The sequence below is a fragment of the Gastrolobium bilobum genome, unplaced genomic scaffold (assembly GCF_033153095.1).
Source record: "Gastrolobium bilobum isolate Gb01-03AN ecotype WA unplaced genomic scaffold, APGP_CSIRO_Gbil_v1 utg7904, whole genome shotgun sequence".
Classification (NCBI taxonomy): domain Eukaryota; kingdom Viridiplantae; phylum Streptophyta; class Magnoliopsida; order Fabales; family Fabaceae; genus Gastrolobium; species Gastrolobium bilobum.
This window is the reverse complement of record NW_026899548.1, coordinates 397,399-418,944: the sequence shown is the minus strand read 5'-3', so window position 1 is coordinate 418,944 and position 21,546 is coordinate 397,399. Positions and strand designations below refer to the sequence as shown.

General features: G+C 35.6%; 2 protein-coding genes across 2 annotated transcripts; both read left to right on the top strand.

Moving 5' to 3' along the window:
• Positions 1 to 983: 983 nt before the first annotated feature.
• On the top strand, positions 984 to 7,834 carry LOC133291288 (N6-mAMP deaminase). Its single transcript, XM_061489525.1, has 14 exons — positions 984 to 1,079; positions 1,182 to 1,252; positions 1,651 to 1,742; positions 1,832 to 1,891; positions 1,977 to 2,219; positions 2,297 to 2,373; positions 2,468 to 2,537; positions 2,614 to 2,727; positions 3,050 to 3,116; positions 3,539 to 3,643; positions 3,731 to 3,851; positions 5,704 to 6,011; positions 6,845 to 6,913; positions 7,660 to 7,834. The coding sequence occupies exons 1-12, from the start codon at positions 997 to 999 to the stop codon at positions 5,762 to 5,764; spliced, it is 1,164 nt and encodes a 387-aa protein (XP_061345509.1). The 5' UTR covers positions 984 to 996; the 3' UTR covers positions 5,765 to 6,011; positions 6,845 to 6,913; positions 7,660 to 7,834.
• A 4,361-nt stretch (positions 7,835 to 12,195) lies between these two features.
• On the top strand, positions 12,196 to 20,414 carry LOC133291279 (phospholipase A I-like). The gene is made up of 18 exons (XM_061489513.1): positions 12,196 to 12,790; positions 13,122 to 13,269; positions 13,679 to 13,757; positions 13,838 to 13,991; positions 14,087 to 14,296; positions 14,386 to 14,631; positions 14,722 to 14,884; positions 14,972 to 15,232; positions 15,471 to 15,592; positions 16,088 to 16,249; positions 16,417 to 16,606; positions 16,723 to 16,859; positions 17,065 to 17,203; positions 17,415 to 17,618; positions 17,708 to 18,176; positions 18,286 to 18,502; positions 18,585 to 18,674; positions 19,766 to 20,414. Exons 1-18 carry the CDS (start codon positions 12,239 to 12,241, stop codon positions 20,207 to 20,209), a joined length of 3,987 nt encoding a protein of 1,328 aa, XP_061345497.1. The 5' UTR covers positions 12,196 to 12,238; the 3' UTR covers positions 20,210 to 20,414.
• The last annotated feature ends 1,132 nt before the right edge of the window (positions 20,415 to 21,546 follow it).

Below are 21,546 nucleotides of genomic sequence, written 5' to 3'. Positions count from 1 at the left end.
ACATATTTTTATGATGCTGTACCGAATGCTCAGTATATTATTTATTAAATATAATAAAAAAATTGGAAAAAAAATATTTTTATTGTAATATTTTAAAAAATTTATTTATTATATAAAATTTATCAAAATACTATTCATTAATTTTTACAACCTTAAAAATAATGTAATTTTGAAATTGTTAAAAATAATTTTATCAGGAGAAATGATAAATCCTAAAAAATAACACTTTTACTCTTTCACTTTTTTAATTATTTTCATTCATATGTTCAATCCCGTGTACAGCATCTCCAAACTTTTTTTTTTTTTGAGTTAATATAATCCTAACTATTTATTTAAAGTGAATTAATTTTTTTTTTGTTTTGATATGGGATTAATTTTTTTAATATTCTCATAAATTTTGATTCTTTAAGTCGATTATAAAATTTAAAAAACACGTATTTAATAAATAATATTTATTTAATTATAATAGTACATTCTATTCTATGACGTATGTATTTAATAAAAACGTGAGAGAAAACACGAAAGGAAAAAGAAAATTATTTATTATTTCTATCAATCTGTGTTCTAGGGCTAAGTTACATTTTCTTAAATAAATAAAAAAATTGATTTTATCAAATTTCATTTATAACTATTCCTATTTCATAGATTAAAAGCAAAAAATAATATATTTGTTAAATACAATGATAGGAATTCAACTCATAACTTAAAAAGTAATATTTTTAGAAACATTATCATGCACACTTTTAATTTTCACACCTGCAATTATCCCTATTTTGTTATTTAACTTACGCGTAAAATTAGATAATATTTTACAAACTGTGTAAGTAAGTTTTGTATTTGTTTTTAAATTGTTTAATGAGTTAATACTTAAAAATCATGATACACATTCATTTAAATTAATTTTTTTTTTTATCTTTTTAAAGTACAAAAAATTATATCATTTTAATAAAAAATATTATAAGCGCAGAGTCTCCTAACAGTGAGAGGAGTCGCAGAATGGAGATGGAGTGGTGGATGTCAATGCCAAAGGTAGAACTGCATGCTCACCTGAACGGATCCATCAGAGATTCCACACTTCTGTTAGTTCTTTTCATCCAATTCCCATGACCTCTAATTCTAATCTCTATTCTTTTTCCCATTCTCTCACCACTCTGAAATTTTATAATATTTTTCCTCCGCAGAGAACTTGCTAAAGCTTTGGGTGACAAAGGTGTCATAGATTTCTCCCAAGTGGAACATGTTATCCTTAAAAGTATGCCCATTACCTAATGTTTTTTTCTTGTCTTTCAATGCGTTCCCTTTACCGTTTCAGTTTCTGCTATGTGGGACTGTTAGATTTCGTTTTGCAAAGAACAGCAGGAAATTCATCACAATAAAAGGGGAGGGGGGAAACACAGCAACATTTAAGTTTTTGAATTTGCTTTTAGATTAATATATGACATGATTATTTAGTTGTTTTATACCTGCAACTTTTAAATTCATAATTAATATAGAAACTCCTGGTAGAACTGTTCCTAAAATTCATAATTTTTAAATCTGCTGCCAAGCAAGCCTTAATCCCCTTGCTGTTTATTTGTTTCCTGAATTCACTTTTAATGAACCATTTCTGTGTTTTAAAGCTTAATATTAGTTATGGCTTTGCAAGTACAGATGATCGTTCATTGACTGAGGTATTCAAGTTGTTTGACCTAATCCACATTCTTACCACTGATCACACGAGTGTTACAAGAATTACCAAAGAAGTATGTCTGCTTTCTTAGTGTCTACTATCTGTATTTTATTATTCCAATTTTATTGCCTTGGCAATTATGCAAGCAACTTCTAAACGCAGGTTGTTGAAGATTTTGCGTCAGAGAATGTTGTGTATCTGGAGTTGAGAACTACTCCAAAGGTAATTAAATGAGCTTAGTTGGTAATTTTATGTGTTCTTGTTTTCATTGATTTGATGAAGAAAATGTTTGCTTAATCCCATGCAGAAAAATGATTCCCTAGGAATGAGCAAACGCTCTTACATTGAAGCTGTATTGAAAGGTCTAAGAGCTGTCAGTAATGTTGATGTGGCTTTCATTCCTTGCAGTGAGGAGTCTAGGACTGGGAGTCACTCAAAACCTGTACTCTTGGCCAATGATAAATGTAATGGAAATTCTAGAAAAAAAATCTTTGTTAGGCTTCTCTTGAGCATTGACCGTAGGGAGACAACAGAAGCGGCAATGGAAACTGTAAGCTATAATGCACAAGTAATCAGGGAAAACTTAAGTCTGTTACTGCCTTTGAACACTCTGCTTCTTTCTTGCAGGTCATGCTTGCTCTGGAAATGAGGTATCTTGGCGTTGTTGGAATTGATCTCTCTGGGAATCCGGCTGTTGGTGAATGGTACATAAACTCCAACTAGGAATCTAATGTAATAATTTTTTAAAAATTTAAAAAATTGATGCTTAAGCCCAAAATCTCATTTTATGTTCTGCAGGATAACATATTTGCCAGCATTGAAATTTGCTCAAGAACAAGGTCTTTATATAACTCTTCACTGTGGAGAGGTGCGTTAATCTTTTCCAGTACCTGTTACTAATGGTTTTTCCCTGGTTGGTTTTTTTTCTAACTTATTGTTTTTAGGTGCCTAATTCAAAGGAGATACATGATATGCTCGACTTTCTTCCCCACAGGATTGGACATGCTTGTTGCTTTGAGGAGGAACACTGGAGAAAACTGAAGTCCTCTAACATTCCGGTTAGATTTTGCAAGGCCTTTAATGACATTGATGATAAAGCAAAACAATGGTAGTATATTATGATTTTTGTGGCAATAAGCAGATGTTCCCTGTTGATAATCAATCAATTAAAAGGTTATGCATACTCTACAAATTTTCTGTCGAATTCAAAGTTTAATTTGATCTGGAAAAAGTGGAACCCTGTGATTTCTTGTTTTTAGGGATCATCCCATTTGGGCTTCTGATTGTTGCTTAGTTTTAATGCTTCATATAATATTAGTCTCTTCCCAATTTATAAACAGCCAAGATACTTATCATTTATATCACCTTCACCATTTTCAGGTTGAAATTTGTTTGACATCAAACATTAGGACATTGTCCGTTCCATCCATAGATGCTCATCATTTTGGTAGGTTCTTTTGTTTATTTTCGAAGTCGATGATCATAAATATAGAATTAATAAAAGAACTTCACTGTTTGTTCAACTTCAGAGAGATTTTATAGGCATGAAAGTGATTCTGCATTTTGATTAGCTTTGTTTTTCTTTTGAAAAAAGGATATTTTTTTGTTTAATAAAAGAGAGAATTTGTTAGAAGTTTTAGCTTAAGAACAGAAGTACAAAATACCCGCTTTCAGCATTACTTTTTCCCCTTTGAAGCTAGCATTCCTAAAACAGCCTCATGGAACCAGAAAAGTACTGCTGCTTTTTTTATTATTATTTCAAGTTAAGCTGATCCTCTCTGAAGGCATTCCATACAGCTGTATACTAGACTTTGACCAAGGAATCAAATTCAGGCAGCCTTTCTTAATATCATGCTCTTGTTAATGCAGTGGATTTGTATAACACAAAGCATCCTTTGATCCTGTGTACCGACGACTCAGGTGTGTTCTCTACCAGTCTCTCCAACGAATACAAAATTGCTGCTTCTTCACTTGGTAGGTTTTACTTTACTCTCGCAGCCTGTGGAATTTAAACTAGTGGCTAGACTTTGCTGACTACTTCTTGGTTTGGCTATTATCTAGGCCTTGGAAGGAAGGAAATGTTTGACCTATCAAAGAATGCTGTCGACTTTATATTTGCAGATAGTCTAGTAAAGGAGGATTTAAGAACAACTTTTAATTCAGCAGCAAAGAATCTGGAACTGTAAGTACAATTCATCCAAAGGTGTATATGCATTTAATCATATTTCATTATGACTTTTACTGGGTATTCCAATGTTGGAAACGACTTATAGCTGTTACATTAAAGAATGAGTTAACAAGCTTTGGTGGGGCTCGTGCCTCGTAGAAGATTGAAATTTGTCCTTGGAAAAAATTGCTTATAAATCAGGTATTCAAGTGATTCTTCTAGGAAGTTTCAGGTGATGAGCCATGCAGTGAAATTGGAGAGGGTCAAGTCATTAGGTATATATGTTGATCAAGTGACTGCAATTAGCCAATTTTAGATTTGACGCTACAGATAGGGGGCTACCCTCAAATAAACAGCAACAACAAAAGTCCAAACAGCAGCACATAATAGCAAATATCCATATAATCATGTCTTCATATGCTCTTCCGTCCTCCTGTCATTTTATAAAAATAGCAGCCCCAAAGGGGTGAGAAAAATCCCAGTAGTGTGGCAATAAAACCAATATAGCAACAATATTAAACTAGGTACAAAATTCCAAAACAGTCGCATCAACATTTAATTTTCCGAACAGATGCTAATATATAATCAGAGTGCGTTATAACGCCAAAGTACTAACCATATTGCGTATATAACGCCAAAATACTAATCAAGATGCGTATATAACGCCAAAGAGTACGTTCATAGCACCGTCGTGCACGTACTAACAAGCACAGTGGAGGTCCCTCCCTTAATGGCTCCTCAGAGGGTTCCAACTGCAACCTATGCGGACTGAAGCCAAGTGTCCCATACCCTGGTACCGTAGGGATGCCTATATGATGCGTGCTCAATCACATGTATATATATATATATATATATATATATATATATATATATATATATATATGCTTCTGTTTCTAAATGGATAATCAATGCTGTATGCCATGCTATGCTTTCACACACAAAGCAGAAAAATAAATGCGGTATGATGTAATTGTGCATGACTAAATCATAATCATATAGCATATATCTCTTGCCCATATAATACCAAGCTGCCGAATAACAAACACTTCCATAGGCAGAATTTTCCATCAAGACAAGTCCAAGGGCAGATTCCATATATCATGTAACATATAGCAGAATACTAATCATAAGGCACATGTGAGCATCAGTTCAAAATTTCATACACTAGCTAATAGTCACAGTAGGTCTCACTACCAAACACATACCTCGCGTGTCCAAATATAAATTAGACAGTAGCAACTCAGCCCACATTCAACGGTTATGTGCACCTAATCAAGCAAGAGAAACCAAGCAGAATTTTAACGTTGATTCATATAATTTTTACAAACTCTAGACATGCCTATTAACCTTCGTATTTTACACTATTTCCATGAGTCTTTTACTCCTTACTTTTTCTGACTTCAATTCCTTATTCTAACTTGTCAACAACCATAAAATTCCAACGTTGATTCATATAATTTTTACAAACTCTAGACATGCCTATTAACCTTCGTACTTTACACTATTTCCATGAGTCTTTTACTCCTTACTTTTTCTGACTTCAATTCCTTATTCTAACTTGTCAACAACCATAAAATTCCAGGTTTAATTCACACACACTCGGTTTTTAGGACCATCAATTAAAGACCCCAATATTCATTTGAATACTATTACTTGCGTGACTTATGTAGTATGTAACAAACTCTACAGATGCTGTCCTCTAAATTTTAACATGCATAAGTGTAATAATTTCTTTTCTAATACAACAAACAGTCTAGTAATATAGGTGGGTTATTTTCCAAGTATATCAAGTTAATTTCAAGGCCCTTATACGCTAAATTATATCTTCCTCTCTCTTTCTCTTCTTCATTGATTCAACCTAGCGCAGCAACGGTAGAGGCAGTGCATCTCCTCTTCTTCCATGTATGGCCGCAGACATACATCCTTAAAGCTGTATACCCAATTTCTTGCGAGGAAGAGCCTTATGCTTGAGTCAAATCACGTTTTCATAACATTTAAGCGCAAGTGAGCATCTTCTATCTTCCTTGTTTCTGATTTTAGCGCATGGAAATTAAGAACTGTTCCCATTATGTTTCTGTTCTAATTCTTTGTATGGGGAGAGGCGAGGGTGCTTCCCATGGTTATGCTGGCTGTTTTCTGAAACCAACTTGAAAGGACTTTGTTGCGGGCAAGGAGGTACAAACCAAACCTAAGCCTACTGTAATCCTATCTGTTCGGTTGTAGGAATTTTATAAGAAGATGTATTTTGTCAAGTCTCTTTTGTCATTCCTTCCTGATTGCTCTTTCGGCTGCTGCACTTAAATTCAGAGAATCATGTTGCTACTTTATTCCCTGTTTTCTGCCTTGGACTGCCTTGGGAATTAATGACTGTAAACACAAAAAAATTCTGGTCTAGGAGCTTGAAAAATAGCTCCCATTAAATCGTTGAACTGCACCTTGAATTAGAAAATTACTTAAGCTTTGCATGTGTTTAGAAGTGTATAGATAGCATGCTGAAAACTAACTAGATCACACCTAAGTGACAAAGGCACTGTTTTGCTAGAAAAAGAAAAAAGAAATAAAATAAATAATATAGGACTTTAGATGATGGACTTGAAACCGAATCTGTGTTCATGGGAACTATGGGATTTTGTTAAATTCTATCAATTGGAAGGATAAAATTCAAGGTAGAAAACTATTAACATTAGAAGCATGATAATTGATCAAAATATAAAGATTGGAAGCCTTGTTAATGGACAAGAAATCGAAACCACAGGCATAGAGAATCAAGGCTATGTAAAGGAAAATTGGTAGCACCTAATTAATGGTGAAGACAACCAAATTAAATGCTTAGGGATTTATATTAGTGTTAATTGTTAATCTTTGGCAAAACTAAAGTTAAAACAGAAAATTAAATAACATGTATGCATGGTAAATTGGTTAGAAGTCTTGTATTGAAAGCACGGAAAGTACATGCATTTTATTGGAATAGTAGATGCGAATTCTGATTGTTGGTACCCAATGTTTAGGTGTGCTAACTTCTAAAAGTGTGGGTTGATTGGTGATGCTTTGATAAAATAAAATGTTAAAGACCCGAGGTATGTGTTTGGTAGTGAGACCTACTGTGACTATTAGCTAGTGTATGGAATTTTGAACTGATGCTCACATGTGCCTTATGATTAGTATTCTGCTATATGTTATATGATATATGGAATCTGCCCTTGGACTTGTCTTGATGGAAAATTCTGCCTATGGAAGTGTTTGTTATTCGGCAGCTTGGTATTATATGGGCAAGAGATATATGCTATATGAATATGATTTAGTCATGCACAATTACATCATACCGCATTTATTTTTCTGCTTTGGGTGTGAAAGCATAGCATGGCATACAGCATTGATTATCCATTTAGAAACTGAAGCATTTATATATATATATATATACACATGTGATTGAGCACGCATCATATAGGCATCCCTACGGTACCAGGGTATGGGACACTTGGCTTCAGTCTGCATAGGTTGCAGTTGGAACCCTCTGAGGAGCCATTAAGGGAGGGACCTCCACTGTTCTTGTTAGTACGTGCACGACGGTGCTATGAACGTACTCTTTGGCGTTATATACGCATCTTGATTAGTATTCTGGCGTTATATACGCAATCTGATTAGTACTTTGGCGTTATAACGCACTCTGATTATATATTAGCATTTGTTCGGAAAATTAAATGTTGATGCGACTGTTTTGGAATTTTGTACCTAGTCTAATATTGTTGCTGTATTGGTTTTATTGCCACACTACTGGGATTTTTCTCACCCCTTTGGGGCTGCTATTTTTACAAAATGACAGGAGGACGGAAGAGCATATGAAGACATGATTATATGGATATTTGCTATTATGTGCTACTGTTTGGACTTTTGTTGTTGCTGTTTATTTGAGGGATGATTGTATTAATTTGAGAAGTAGTATTACTGTTGAACTATGATTTTATTACTGTTTTAAGACTTTTAGGATCAGCAAGTACTTGGAAATAAATTTTAGAAACGTTTTGCGAAAATAAATCTTGACGTTTTGTTACATGCTGATTTTGAAACAGTTTTGCGAGCACTTTGCGAGTTACGTTACAAAGGTCAAACGACCTCCGATTTACTACTATTTTATATGCACGCGAAGCCCCGCGTGTCTAGTTTTTGATTATATAAATGTTACAAAAGAGTTTTGAAAACTTGATTTTATACGAATTTTTAAAGACAGCAAGGTCTGCCAGGAAAATTATATTTTCAGCAACTTAAGAAATTTTGAAAGTATACTCTGATTTTTGTAAGTAATCTAATCTCAATTATAAATTTTAATTAGCAACATCAAAATGATTTTCCAATATTTAAAATATGACGAAAGAACTCGAATTCCGCTTAGCAAACAACTCTCTTGGATGCATACAAGCGAGAGTGTTACACTAATTGGACCTTTTTTGCAAACGGAGGCCCGGCTTGCTGCTCGAAGGCAGGCCCTTGCAGAAGTTCTGAATTCCCTCCAGCAACAACTCTGGGCCCAAGCCCAATTCCTTCAAGAAGCGGGGGAAGGGGACTTAAACCGGGGCGCAGTGTAACTAAGAGAGCCATTCCATTTAGGGCGAGGCTTTTTAAGCTGTTAAACCAGCTTAGGAAAGATGAGAACTCGCAGCAGAGGGGGTTCGATTCCCGTTATACGCGATGTGGCGAATCAGACTGATTCAACGACGACGAGATATGCCTGCATTAAGATTTAAAACTTGTCGTCTACTTTCAGGAAATGTTCGGAAACAGAGAACTTACAATAATACAACTGCCAACATGTTATAACGCACTCTGATTATATATTAGCATCTGTTCGGAAAATTAAATGTTGATGCAACTGTTTTGGAATTTTGTACCTAGTCTAATATTGTTGCTGTATTGGTTTTATTGCCACACTACTGGGATTTTTCTCACCCCTTTGGGGCTGTTATTTTTATAAAATGGCAGGAGGACGGAAGAGCATATGAAGACATGATTATATGGATATTTGCTATTATGTGCTGTTGTTTGGACTTTTGCTGCTGTTGTTTATTTGAGGGATGATTGTATTAATTTGAGAAGTTGTATTACTGTTGAGCTATGATTTTACTATTGTTTTAAGACTTTTAGGATCAGCAAGTACTTGGAAATAAATTTTAGAAACGTTTTGCGAAATTAAATTTTGACGTTTTGTTACATGCTGATTTTGGAACAGTTTTGCGAGCACTTTGCGAGTTACGTTACAAAGGACAAAGCACACTGAAAAGTCTCGTGTTAGTGTGTGGGGACAGTCGTTAATCCTTGCAAGTGGCCGGACGTTACAAGTGGTATCAGAGCAGGGCCTCTCTTCTAGTACGGTGTGGTTCGAGGACGAACCAGGCGGAAGCTGGTGGGCATGTAACATCCCAAGAGCTGGCAAGGGTAGGGAGTGATCGCCGGTGCGAAAGGGCATGAACAATGAGCGGCTCATGCCAAATCTTGCAGCTTGGGGGTTCATGAATGAATCGAATCAACACCCGAAAGAGAGGGATTTCAGAGACTGTGCTGGTATGGGACGGTACAGTTAGGAATAGTTTATAAGAATTAATTGGTACTACCTATACTAACAAGATGCATCTACTTTTCGGTAGCCCGGATCGGAAGAACTCCACAGTTAAGTGTGCTTGACTTGGAGCAATTCTGGGATGGGTGACTTCCTGAGAAGTTTTCCCAGAAAGTGTGCGAGCGAGGACAAAGAACACTGAAAAGTCTCGTGTTCATTAGGCCATACAATACAACAACAAAAATTTAGATTGCATTTAAGTGGGCGAAAGCATGCCTATGCAGTAGCATATTGATAATAACACGGGAGCAGTAACCCGTTCCGTTCAGTTATTTTGCAAACCCCTAATTATTTATCCGGTGAATTTTCACCCTAAGGCGGAACTGTCCAACAACCGCCATCTTTAATCATGACACTTAGAGGGTGTTTGGTTCAAGTTTTTGGAGAGGATTACCGGTAATCCTTCTTTGGTAAATGTAATTACCACGTTTGGTAGAAGGAATAAATTACGATTCCCGGATATCCAAGGATTACCGGTAATTTGATTTATAAAGAAAAGTCACTATTCAGATTACCAAAAATAATATGGTAATTCGGAATACCAATCAGAATACCAAGTAAAGGGAAAGCGCAACAATAAATTTTGAGACAAAAATACCCCAATACACATAAAAATCTAGACCCAATCTATCAATTACAAAAGTAAAAATAGTTTGGGGTTATTTTTGTAAAATAACCTCATATTCCAAGTCATATTTCGTTCTAAACCAAATATGGAATCAGTAATTTTTACCCAGTATTCCCGGTAATATTTTGGCGAACCAAACACATCTTTCGTAAGATTCCAAGTAAACTCAATTTCTACTGAATTCCCATTAATCATGATTCCCGATCACCAAAAAATTTCTCCTGTACCAAACACACCCTTAGGAATTAATTATATCTACTATTAATTTTGCATTTAATTATGTGAGGTTTATAGTATGTACTATATACAAGATTCAATGTGAAGAACTTACATCCTTTTAACAAAAGCTTGTGATAGTAGTTAATAATATGAGCTTAATTTTGATAAAATTGTGTGTCTAACAATGTATTGTCACATTATTTAATAACTTCAATAACAGATAAGATCTCACTCATTAAATGATATACGGTTGAACCTGATGTTGGCGGAGAAAATGGGACAAAAGGGTGTTTAGCGAGATGAGAAGGATAAATGCGAGATGACAAGGAGGCTATTCAATTGATTAGATTGGAGTGAACGAGAATCAAGGAACCAGTGGTTCACCATGGTTTTGTGTTTTTACTAGCTTCAGTCATGAGAGAAAGATGATTGAGGCAAAATGCTATGGTATTTATAGTAGAAGGGTGTATCCGTTTATGCCCGCCTTTTATATGGCGGTTTCCAGCCTCATTGGCAAGGAGTGGTAGCCTAGTGGTTGCTTGCCAGGCTATGTCACAGATAATAATGCGAGATGTCCAGTTGTGGGATGAACGTGTTTACTTTTGAGTTAAGCAATAATTTTGGGTCTTTCTTGGGCTGAGCTTCAATCTCACGTTTAGAAGGGTCCAAATCAATATGAGAACACATTATTGGATGAAAGAATAACTGGCTGTGTATCAAAGTTAAATTTATAACTCATTACATGTTAATAATGTTTTAAGTGTGAGAATATATAATTCGTAATTTCGTAGCAATGAACACAAGCAAACGTGCAAAACCTCACGGAGAGAATTGTGACTAATCATACGACGACAACTTTCCCCGTCATTAGCGGAAGATTACATAAGGTTGGTCAAAGTCTTCGCTTCCCCGTCAATGCGACGACAACTTTCGTATTCGTATTTATAATTGCTGAACTTATTCAATAAAGAAAAAAATAATAATGTGAATGAATCAACCTCGTGTTGCGAAATTTATTAAGTGATGTGAAAATGTATTATTGAATAAAAGTATATAATATTTTATATTAATATTACATCAAAATTAAAGAATAAATAATATTATTTTTATCATAATTACTTTTTAAATAAAAATCACTATCCATAAACTCATTTTTTTAACAAAATCAAGTTTAAACACATAAATTTTAACAAAATCGAAGTTTGCAAAATTTAATGGGATCGGTTATATTTATTTATCATCATTTTAGATTTACTATTTTTATAATTATTTTAATTATCGTTGGATCAATTGAAATTAATAGTAGAAAAAAGGAAAAAAAATAATTACCTTTTATTTCAAATTGATCAAATAATAATCAAACGGGTTGTAAGAATGTTAAACCTAAAATGGTATTAATATTAAGTATAATTTTTCCCGCAAATTGGTTGTAAATAAACTATCGTCGGCTCTAAATAAACTATCAGGTTTATTTCCAGTTTTGTATTTGTACCAATGTTTGCACTTTTGCGCGATAGCCGGGAATGGCTTTCTTCCTTTAAATGTACTTAAAAAATAATAACAAACCTAATCCGAATTAATTAAAATACAACAACCCTGAGTTCAAAACTTTGCAAGTTGGTTAGTTTATCGAAAATCATGGTTAAAATAATAAAATACCGAACATCACTGAATGTTAAATTTATGGGATACGTTGATGGGTGACAACACCAACTGCTTTGGTTCGTTCTCTCCTTTTTCATGTGTGCAAAACTCGAGCACATTTCTGTTTCGTGCATCAGTCTCACTGTCTGGGATCTGCATTACGAGATTCTTGAGTTTTTGAACCATCAATTATCATTCAGCATCTTGCAACGATCGAATTCGTATTCGGATTCGGATCCAAATGCAACAACCTAGAGGTCAATTCCGATGGCGTAACTGAATCTCGATCGCAAATTGACAATGTCTTGGGGATTGGGCTGGAAGAGACCCTCCGAGATCTTCCACCTCACACTCAGCTATGGCACCGACGATCCGCCGGAGAATCTCGACCGCACCTCAACATCCTCCCGTTCGTCGTCTTCTTCGTCATCGTCTTCTTCCTCCTCCTCTTCCTCGATCCTCGCACAGGATCAGGACCTCGGGTTTCGGATTGAATTGGATTGGTCGGCGTCGGAGGACGAGGATCAGGTTGCTCTGAAACTGCAGTCGCAGCTTATGGTGGCTCTGCCGATGCCGCAGGACACCGTGGTGGTTGAGCTGAGGCCTCGGGACAATGAGGAGGTGGTGGATTTAGGTATGAATGTTGTTAAGAGAAGGGAACCTCTCAGGGCTGTTACGGTGGCTAAGGCTATTGGCTCTGGCCAGCAAAGTGATGGCACTGGGGTTTTGATACGCTTATTACGCTCCGAGTTGGCTTCCTCAACACCGCCGCACGTTGGAGACGCCGTTGCGGGTTGCGGCCACCATTGGATGAGTATTGCTGTGCTCAGTATTTGCGGCTGTGGCTTGTCGGTGAGTGTTACTTTGTCATGAAGTCTCAGTTTTGATGTTCATTTTCTGGTGACCTTCTTGCTCTGTTCGTTTTGTGTTGCTTTTGTTTGTGCTATTTCTTCTGGTTGTTGGTGTATAATTTCCAAAATTGAAGGAGTTAGTTAGTGGTTTTGTTTGTTCTCTGCTCTATTTCTATAGTAACATACGAAAGATTTGAATATTATGATTATGTTTCGCTTGCCTTTTTTATTTCCCGCCTAGTGCTCAGGAAGCGCATTGAAATTTATAATTTAGTTGGAATTCAAACGTAATTTAGTTGGATCAGGGATGCATTTAACACTGTTCTCTACAGGTATTTCCAGTAGAGCTTACTCAATTGCCACACCTTGAGAAACTTTATCTCGATTACAACAAGCTGACAGTTTTGCCACCTGAGCTTGGTGAGCTAAGAAGCTTAACAGTGCTCAGAGTGGACTACAACATGCTTGTCTCGGTGCCAGGTAGCTTTTCATTGTCTGAATTACTACCATGTAAGGATAGTAATAGTGTAATACTAGTTGTTTTATGTGTGCCTAGCAGAAGTGGAAATATTTTTACATCCTCCATTAGGTACTGAGTAAACATAGCAGACCACACTACCTCAAAGTAATGAGCATTGTTAGATTACATGAAGCTTCCAACTGAACACAAACATGGAAAGCATGCTTGCATTGGGTAATGAAAATTCTAGGCCCCACTTACTTAACTGAAGAAATGCTTTTAAAAAACCATGTGGGTTCAGGGAGTGTCCATCCTGGTAGTATTTACTTTTTTGATATTTCCTCAAGTAACTGAGGTCGTAAGATTAGTGCTTCTTGCAAAAAAAAAAAAAAAACCCTTTTATCTGATTTTTTTTAGTTTTTTGAGCAGTGGAGCTGAGACAGTGTGTGCAGCTGGTGGAGTTGTCATTGGAACACAACAAGCTTGTTCGTCCTCTTCTTGACTTCAGGTTTTTGGATTAGACATTTTGCTATAAATTAGTTTATACTCCATTTATTCTTCTGGTCTTATTGTTACCACATATCGCAGGGCTATGGCTGAATTACGGGTTCTTAGGCTATTTGGAAATCCTCTTGAGTTTCTCCCTGAAATTTTGCCCCTCCACAAACTTCGCCACCTTTCTCTTGCAAATATTAGGATTGTGGCAGATGAAAATTTGAGATCAGTGAATGTGCAAATAGAGGTAGCATTTCACAAACTAACTAGACTATTTTCTGACATTATTCTTTAAAAGCATATTACATATTCAGTTAAATATACTTTTTCTGGTCATTGCAGATGGAAAACAGTTCTTATTTTGTTGCATCTAGGCATAAACTCAGTGCTGTCTTCTCTCTTATATTCCGTTTTTCTTCTTGTCATCACCCTTTACTAGCATCTGCACTTGGAAAGATAATGCAAGACCAAGGAAATAGAGTTTTTGTAGGTAAAGATGAAAATGCAGTGCGGCAGCTTATAAGTATGATAAGTAGTGACAACTGTCATGTGGTATGTTTCATTGGATCTAGACATCACAAGTTTTTTTGTTTATTCTGCTACTACTTTTTTTGGTTGTGATCATTCTTAATATTTCACAGGTTGAACAAGCTTGCTTTGCTCTTTCAGCCCTTGCCTCTGATGATTCTCTCGCACTGCATCTGATGAAAGCGGACATCATGCAACCAATTGGAATAGTTCTGAAATCTGCAGGTCGGGAAGAGGTAATATCAGTACTGCAAGTTGTGGTAAAGTTGGCTTTCACATCTGACACTGTGGCTGAGAAGATGTTGACCAAGGATGTTTTGAAATCATTGAAAATCGTATGTGCCCACAAAGATCCCGAGGTAATTTGGTTTCTTTTCATAGATAATGATTTAATTGATTCCTTATATTGATTGCACAGTCCTTTAATTTTAAGGTTTATCTTTTTATAGGTACAAAGGCTAGCCCTGTTAGCTGTTGGGAATTTGGCCTTCTGTCTGGAGAATCGTCGTATACTTGTTACTTCTGAAAGCTTGCGAGAACTTCTCTTGCGCCTGGCTGCTGCAACTGAACCACGAGTTTATAAAGCTGCAGCTCGTGCTTTGGCAATTCTTGGTTTGTGTCTGGATATGAAATTTATTTGTTTTTCATGATGTTTTATCCTAATATTGAATTGGCTTCTTCATTTTTTTTCTTCCGCAGGAGAAAATGAAAACCTGAGGCGTGCAATAAGAGGGAGACAAGTGGCAAAGCAAGGACTTCGCATACTCTCAATGGATGGAGGTGGGATGAAAGGTCTCGCAACTGTGCAAATGCTAAAGGAAATTGAAAAGGGAACTGGAAAACGAATACATGAGTTGTTTGATTTAATATGTGGCACATCAACGGGTGGAATGCTAGCTGTTGCCCTTGGGATTAAGTTAATGACTTTGGAAGAATGTGAAGATATTTACAAAAATCTTGGTGAGGGTGTTGCTAAGAATGGCACATATTTTTTTTGTTGATTTGTTTATTTTCCAGAAGGTGAGCCTTGTAGCTATGGTAAGGTTGCTCCTGGTGTCTAGGAAACAACTTATTTGCAAAAAATGCAAGGGCCTCTCCTCCACCCTCACAAATTAGGAAACCTTGTGCCCAGGGATTTGCCTTTTTTGTTTATTTGCTACAACTCTAGGCAAACTGATACAATGGCATTTTGAATCAGGAAAGCTTGTTTTTGCTGAGCCTGTTCCCAAGGACAACGAAGCTGCAACTTGGAGAGAAAAATTAGATCAACTTTATAAGAGTTCATCACAGAGTTTTAGAGTTGTTGTTCATGGCTCAAAAGTATGACTTTCCTTTTTGTTGTTGTATTGACAATTTGTTTATATAACTTCTCTAATTTCCTCAGGATATATATATATATATGGGATTAGTGTTTCTCATGTTGTAAGAGACAAAATTATATGCTACATACACATAAAAGTATGTGGGGCCATGTGAAAAGAATAAAGAGAAAAAGAAAACATAGATCTCACACACTTTTATGTGTAGATACGATATAGGAGATAATTTTAACTCCTACAACATGAAAACATTAAATATATATATATATATATATATATATATATATATATATATATATATATATATATCTTAAAAGTGAGTGGAAATGAGATACTTACCAATATCGATGTTTTTATTGTGCAATATATTTTTCGTTTGAAGCAAGAATGCATAATGTATTCCTTTCTCCGAAGCTATTAGCTATTTAGGCATCTATATCTATCATCTGTGTATTTCTATGCCCTAAAAGGAGAATTATGACTTATTGTCTTGCAGCACAGTGCAGATCAGTTTGAGAGGTTATTGAAGGAAATGTGTACTGATGAGGATGGGGATTTAATGATAGATTCTGCCGTGAAAAATGTGCCCAAAGTTTTTGTTGTATCAACCTTGGTGAGCATGATGCCAGCACAGCCCTTCATATTTCGCAATTATCAGGTATGAGACTGATATTATTTATTGGTTTTTATGATGGCTATTTTTTTTTTTGGTAATCATTATGATGGCTATTAAATTACACTTGTTCGTGGTTGTTAATGTATTATTTCTTAATAATCTTTATTTCTCTTGCTCTCTCTCCTTTACTCTTACTATCTAAATTGCAGTACCCTTCTGGAACACCAGAGGTGCCTCTTGCAACATCAGATAGTTCGGGGATCACTGTATTATCATCACCTATAGGTGCACAAGTTGGTTATAAGCGCAGTGCATTCATTGGAAGTTGTAAGCATCAAGTATGGCAGGCTATCAGAGCATCATCTGCTGCTCCTTATTATCTTGATGATTTCTCAGACGGTACTGATTGCTCAGCTATCGTTTGCACTAAGTTGGCTGTATTTAAGTTTTAGTTATTTCCCTTTCTGTATTTTTTTTGACATGTATATCTTTTCATCCTGCAATGGGTCTTAAAGATGTCAACCGCTGGCAAGATGGTGCGATAGTGGCAAACAATCCTACAATTTTTGCCATAAGAGAAGCACAACTTCTGTGGCCTGACACAAAAATTGACTGTCTGGTTTCAATAGGGTGTGGTTCTGTTCGAACTAGGGTATAACTACTCTTCTCTGTTTTGGTTTGCAACAATATTCTGTACTTGTAAAAAAATGAAAGCCTTTGATAGTTCTTCCAATGTCACACTTGCTTCTATAGTTTTGGAAATAATGTGTTAGTAATTTTTATTTTAGGAGATTGTCATTGACTTCTGAATTTCTTGAGTTACTTATTTTTTTTTATTGTACATTATACTGCTGTAGATGCGAAAAGGTGGTTGGCGGTATCTAGATACAGGGCAGGTGTTGATTGAGAGTGCATGCTCTGTTGATCGGGTGGAGGAAGCTTTAAGTACATTGCTACCTATGCTTCCTGAGATACAGTATATCCGTTTCAATCCAGGTAACGTGCTTGTGTTTTGGAGTGTGGGAATGGAAGAATCTTTCTTTGCTTTCTTCTTATTCTATTTGAATCAATTTTCAGTAATTTCTATTCTTTTTCAATTTTAACTCTATTTCTTTTCTGTGTTTGATAGAGAAGTGTCCTTACAGAGTAGCTATTCTTGTAAAGAACTTTAATTTTCAGTAAGTGTTGTGTGTGTTTTTCCTCACAGTTGATGAACGTTGCGATATGGAACTTGATGAGACAGACCCAACTAACTGGCTAAAGTTGGAATCTGCTGTTGAAGAATATATACAAAAGAATCATCAGGCATTTGACGATGCCTGTGAGAGATTGCTTCTTCCTTTGCAGCATGAGGAGAAGTTGTCAGAGAACCTGAGATCTAAATTACCCAAGACAAAGGGGTCAATTGAGGGTATTGTGGATTACATGTTGTCTATACTGTAAAATTTCACATTAATTAATCCGCTTAAATATTAAGATTCCTTTTGTTCTTTTTATCAGGTGGTAGTGGCCCCACTTTAGGGTGGAGACGTAATGTACTACTTGTTGAAGCTTCACATAATCCAGACTCAGGAAGAATGATCCACCATGCCCGGACGCTTGAGTCATTTTGTGCTCGTAATGGCATACGATTATCCCTTATGCAGGGTTTGTCTGGGACTGTAAAAACAGTGCCATCAACAACATTCCCAACTCCATTTACATCACCTCTGTTCCCAGGAAGCTTCCCTTCTAGTCCACTTGTGTATAGTCCTGATATTGGTCAGAGGATTGGACGGATTGATCTAGTCCCACCTTTAAGTTTAGACGGTCAATTGGGAAAAACAGCTGCATCACCTCCTATGTCTCCTCGAGGACTTAGACAGCTCTCTTTTCCTGTCAGATCATTGCATGAGAAATTGCAGAATTCTCCACAAGTGGGTGTTATACATTTGGCTCTTCAAAATGACTCAGATGGCTTAGTTGTGAGGTATTTTTTTTTTTTTTTTTGATATTATGTTTTCTGAATTCCTATTCATTGTCACCAGTCCTTTTTCTCTATACGGATGGAAGCCTGATGTTGCTGGCCTTTTATTTAGTTGGCACAATGATGTATTTGTGGTGGCTGAACCTGGTGAGCTTGCTGAGAAATTTCTACAAAGTGTTAAAGTCAGTTTGTTGTCAACAATGAGGAGCCATCGCAGAAAGGGTGCATCTCTTCTAGCCAATATTTCTACTATTTCTGATTTAGTTGCCTTTAAACCTTATTTCCAAATAGGAGGCATTGTTCACCGTTATCTAGGCCGCCAAACTCTGGTATATCTTCTTCCCCTTGTGCTTCTTTATACCTTTTTGAAGTATATTATTAGAAACTTGAGTTTCGATATCTTTTATGTAGGTTATGGAAGATGATCAAGAAATTGGTTCATATATGTTTCGTAGGACTGTCCCTTCTATGCGCTTATCGCCTGACGATGTACGATGGATGGTATGTGCTTTGCTCCCACTTTGAATTTTCTTCTTGTCCCTCTGGATATACATTTTATGCAGCTTCAGTCTAACTATTAAGGATTTTCTTATTGGCTGCTATCCATTGTCCACTTTCATCATCTGATCTGATGTAAGATACATATTGATGGTTGGATGTTAATCACTTTCCATGAGTCACTTTTATACTCTGCAAAAAGTTGGAAGTTATATGCAACCAGATTAAAGAATCCCCCTAAAATGAAAGAAGTTAATAACAGAGACAAATTAAGCCATATAAAAGTGGACTTAGTGCAATACAAGATGACACTAGCTTTTTATGGTCAATACATTGGTACGGAACTTGGAAATCTAGAGTTTATTTGATTTATTTTTGTTAAAAGAAAAATTAGAATTTTGATTTATTTATTTATTTATTTATTTTGTATTTGGAATACAATTTTACTGTGACACTAGCTATGGCTGATTTTGTAAAGCATCTGGACTGTGTGGGTACTTTAGTATTTAAAGATCATCTACAGCTTTCATTTTGACAATTATGGTTTCTGTTTTTATTAGTCAAATATATTTTTTTGGCATACTTTTCTAGGAAATGAGGATAAACATTTTAGTATTTTTATATCATTTTACGAGGGCAAATTTAGAGCAATGATAAAATTGTTTCTTTGTAGAGGTCACATATTCGAATTCTAGAAATAGTTTCTTTGCAAAAAAAAAATGCAAGTGTAAAGCTGCATAAAGATTTCCCTTCAGCTCTACTCTCGCATCACAAGTTGAGGTTTCATGAGGAGTTTTTTTTTATATCATATCAAGAGAATAATGATCTTTGGTTTGAAGAAGAATGACAGTAATAACTTGTTCTTAATATCAATGTGAACCATGCTTTCCTTTTTGGTAGTTTCAATTTAAGATGCAGGGGAGTTTGTGTTGTATGACATCGCTGTTCTCCATTACCACCACATTTTCCCTGGGGTAGGAGTTATAGGGGAGAGAAGTTGCTAGCCATTTGAAGCTTAGATCCTCTGTCGTAGACAAACAAATGTTCTGACTCATTTCTGTTTTCTCCTTTTATTGGTATCTTGAATAACCTAGGTTGGAGCTTGGAGAGACAGGATCATAATATGCACAGGTACATATGGACCTACACCTGCTCTTATTAAGGCCTTTCTGGACTCCGGTGCCAAAGCAGTTATATGTCCTTCTAGTGAACCCCCAGAGTCTCAGTTGACGACCTTTGATGGTTCTAAAGACTTGAATGTGATGGAAAATGGAAAGTTTGAAATTGGAGAGGATGAAGCAGATGATGAGGCCAGACCTGCTAGTCCAGTAAGTGACTGGGAAGATAGTGACCCTGAGAAAAATGGGGACCGCACTTTTTCTTTTTGGGACGATGACGAAGAGGAACTGTCACAATTTATTTGTCAGTTGTATGATTCATTATTCAGGGAGGGTGCTAGTATCAATGTTGCTTTGCAACATGCTCTTGCCTCATATCGAAGAATGGGGTATGTGTGTCATCTCCCCGGCGTACAATAATTTGTTCACTTAATGTTATACAACAACACAAATGAAATAATATTATTATTAATAAAACAAATGTGAAAACAAAAGATATATATATATATATAGTGAGAGAGAGAGAGAGAGAGAGAGAGAAGAAGATGGGAAGCACAGAGTCTGTCAATGTGAGAACATGTTCTTGTAAAATTACTGTCCATAACCAATTTTGAGGCTTATAAAGATGTGCATTGTCAATTGTTTACGATAGCCCTTCGTTTTGATATGTTTTATTTTTTTTCTTTGTTCCTATGCGACTCGAGTAACATTGGATCAGGACTTAGTATCATAGATTTACATGCCTTGAAACTCACATGGTTGCCAAGAATCCCTTGTACACATTAATTTACTCAAGAACATTCTTTTTATTTTTACGACCACAACTTTCCTTGTATTTTCTTTTAAAATTGTGCATACTTGGAGTTAAGAAGTACTATTACACCAATAAAGTTGGATCCAATGGTAAGTGAGTTAAGCTTTTAGAAAAACGACTAAAATTCAAAACCTAAAAGACAATTTTATATATATATATATATATATCTTACAAACTACACTAAGTATGACAAGTCATACTTCAATCAAGACTGTATGACCGGTCATACTTAGTGTAATTTGTAAAAAAAAATTGTAAATTGATCATTTTTCATATATATATATATATTTGAACTAGATGTTTCTTTTACAGAGATTCTCCTCCTTTTATTTTCACTTGAGCATAGTTTAGACTTTAAGATGTTTTTGTTTGATGCATTGCACCCAAAGTTCATTAGGACCTCGTAAAATTTTTGAATTTTGTTCTGAAACGGAGTAGTAATTTTTAGACTCAATTCCTTTTTCCACCTAAAGTTCTTCCTTCTAATTCTATTGCTGAAATCAAGGAGAAAAGGTAAGAAACCAAGGAACCTTTATCAGATGCTAGAGGTTATGGTGTGCTTCTACGGGCATCATGAGTCCGTGCATAAATGGTGGTTGATTGTGGAATAAAACAATTAATAGTGAAACAGATAGTGAATATAAGCTAGATTATAATGTGTAGGCAATTTTTTTCATACATAATAACTTAATCGAATTACCTGTAATTAATGAAATTTCTTGCTTTGCTTATCTTTACTATTTCAGTCAAAGGGGTGAAAAAATGCGCGCAAAGACTTTTTGCAAAATAATGAATCATTTCACTTTCAAATAAATTTAAGAATTGGCAATAATTTAAAATTAAAAGAATCCTCAAATAGAGAAAATACCAGCAAGACAGCAAGTTAATAGGACCCTCATAACCAAAAAGCACACAACCAAGACAACGAAAGATCAACCTCTTT

Excerpts from the sequence above, each read along its gene's own strand:
- LOC133291288 (XM_061489525.1), top strand. The coding sequence starts at position 997 with ATGGAGATGGAGTGGTGGATGTCAATGCCAAAGGTAGAACTGCATGCT. Across the intron at positions 2,220-2,296 it reads CAGAAGCGGCAATGGAAACT|GTCATGCTTGCTCTGGAAAT; the intron begins GTAAGCTATAAT and ends TCTTTCTTGCAG. Across the intron at positions 3,852-5,703 it reads GCAGCAAAGAATCTGGAACT|CAACGGTAGAGGCAGTGCAT; the intron begins GTAAGTACAATT and ends AACCTAGCGCAG.
- LOC133291279 (XM_061489513.1), top strand. The coding sequence starts at position 12,239 with ATGTCTTGGGGATTGGGCTGGAAGAGACCCTCCGAGATCTTCCACCTC. Across the intron at positions 13,758-13,837 it reads CGTCCTCTTCTTGACTTCAG|GGCTATGGCTGAATTACGGG; the intron begins GTTTTTGGATTA and ends CACATATCGCAG. Across the intron at positions 14,885-14,971 it reads TCGTGCTTTGGCAATTCTTG|GAGAAAATGAAAACCTGAGG; the intron begins GTTTGTGTCTGG and ends TTTCTTCCGCAG.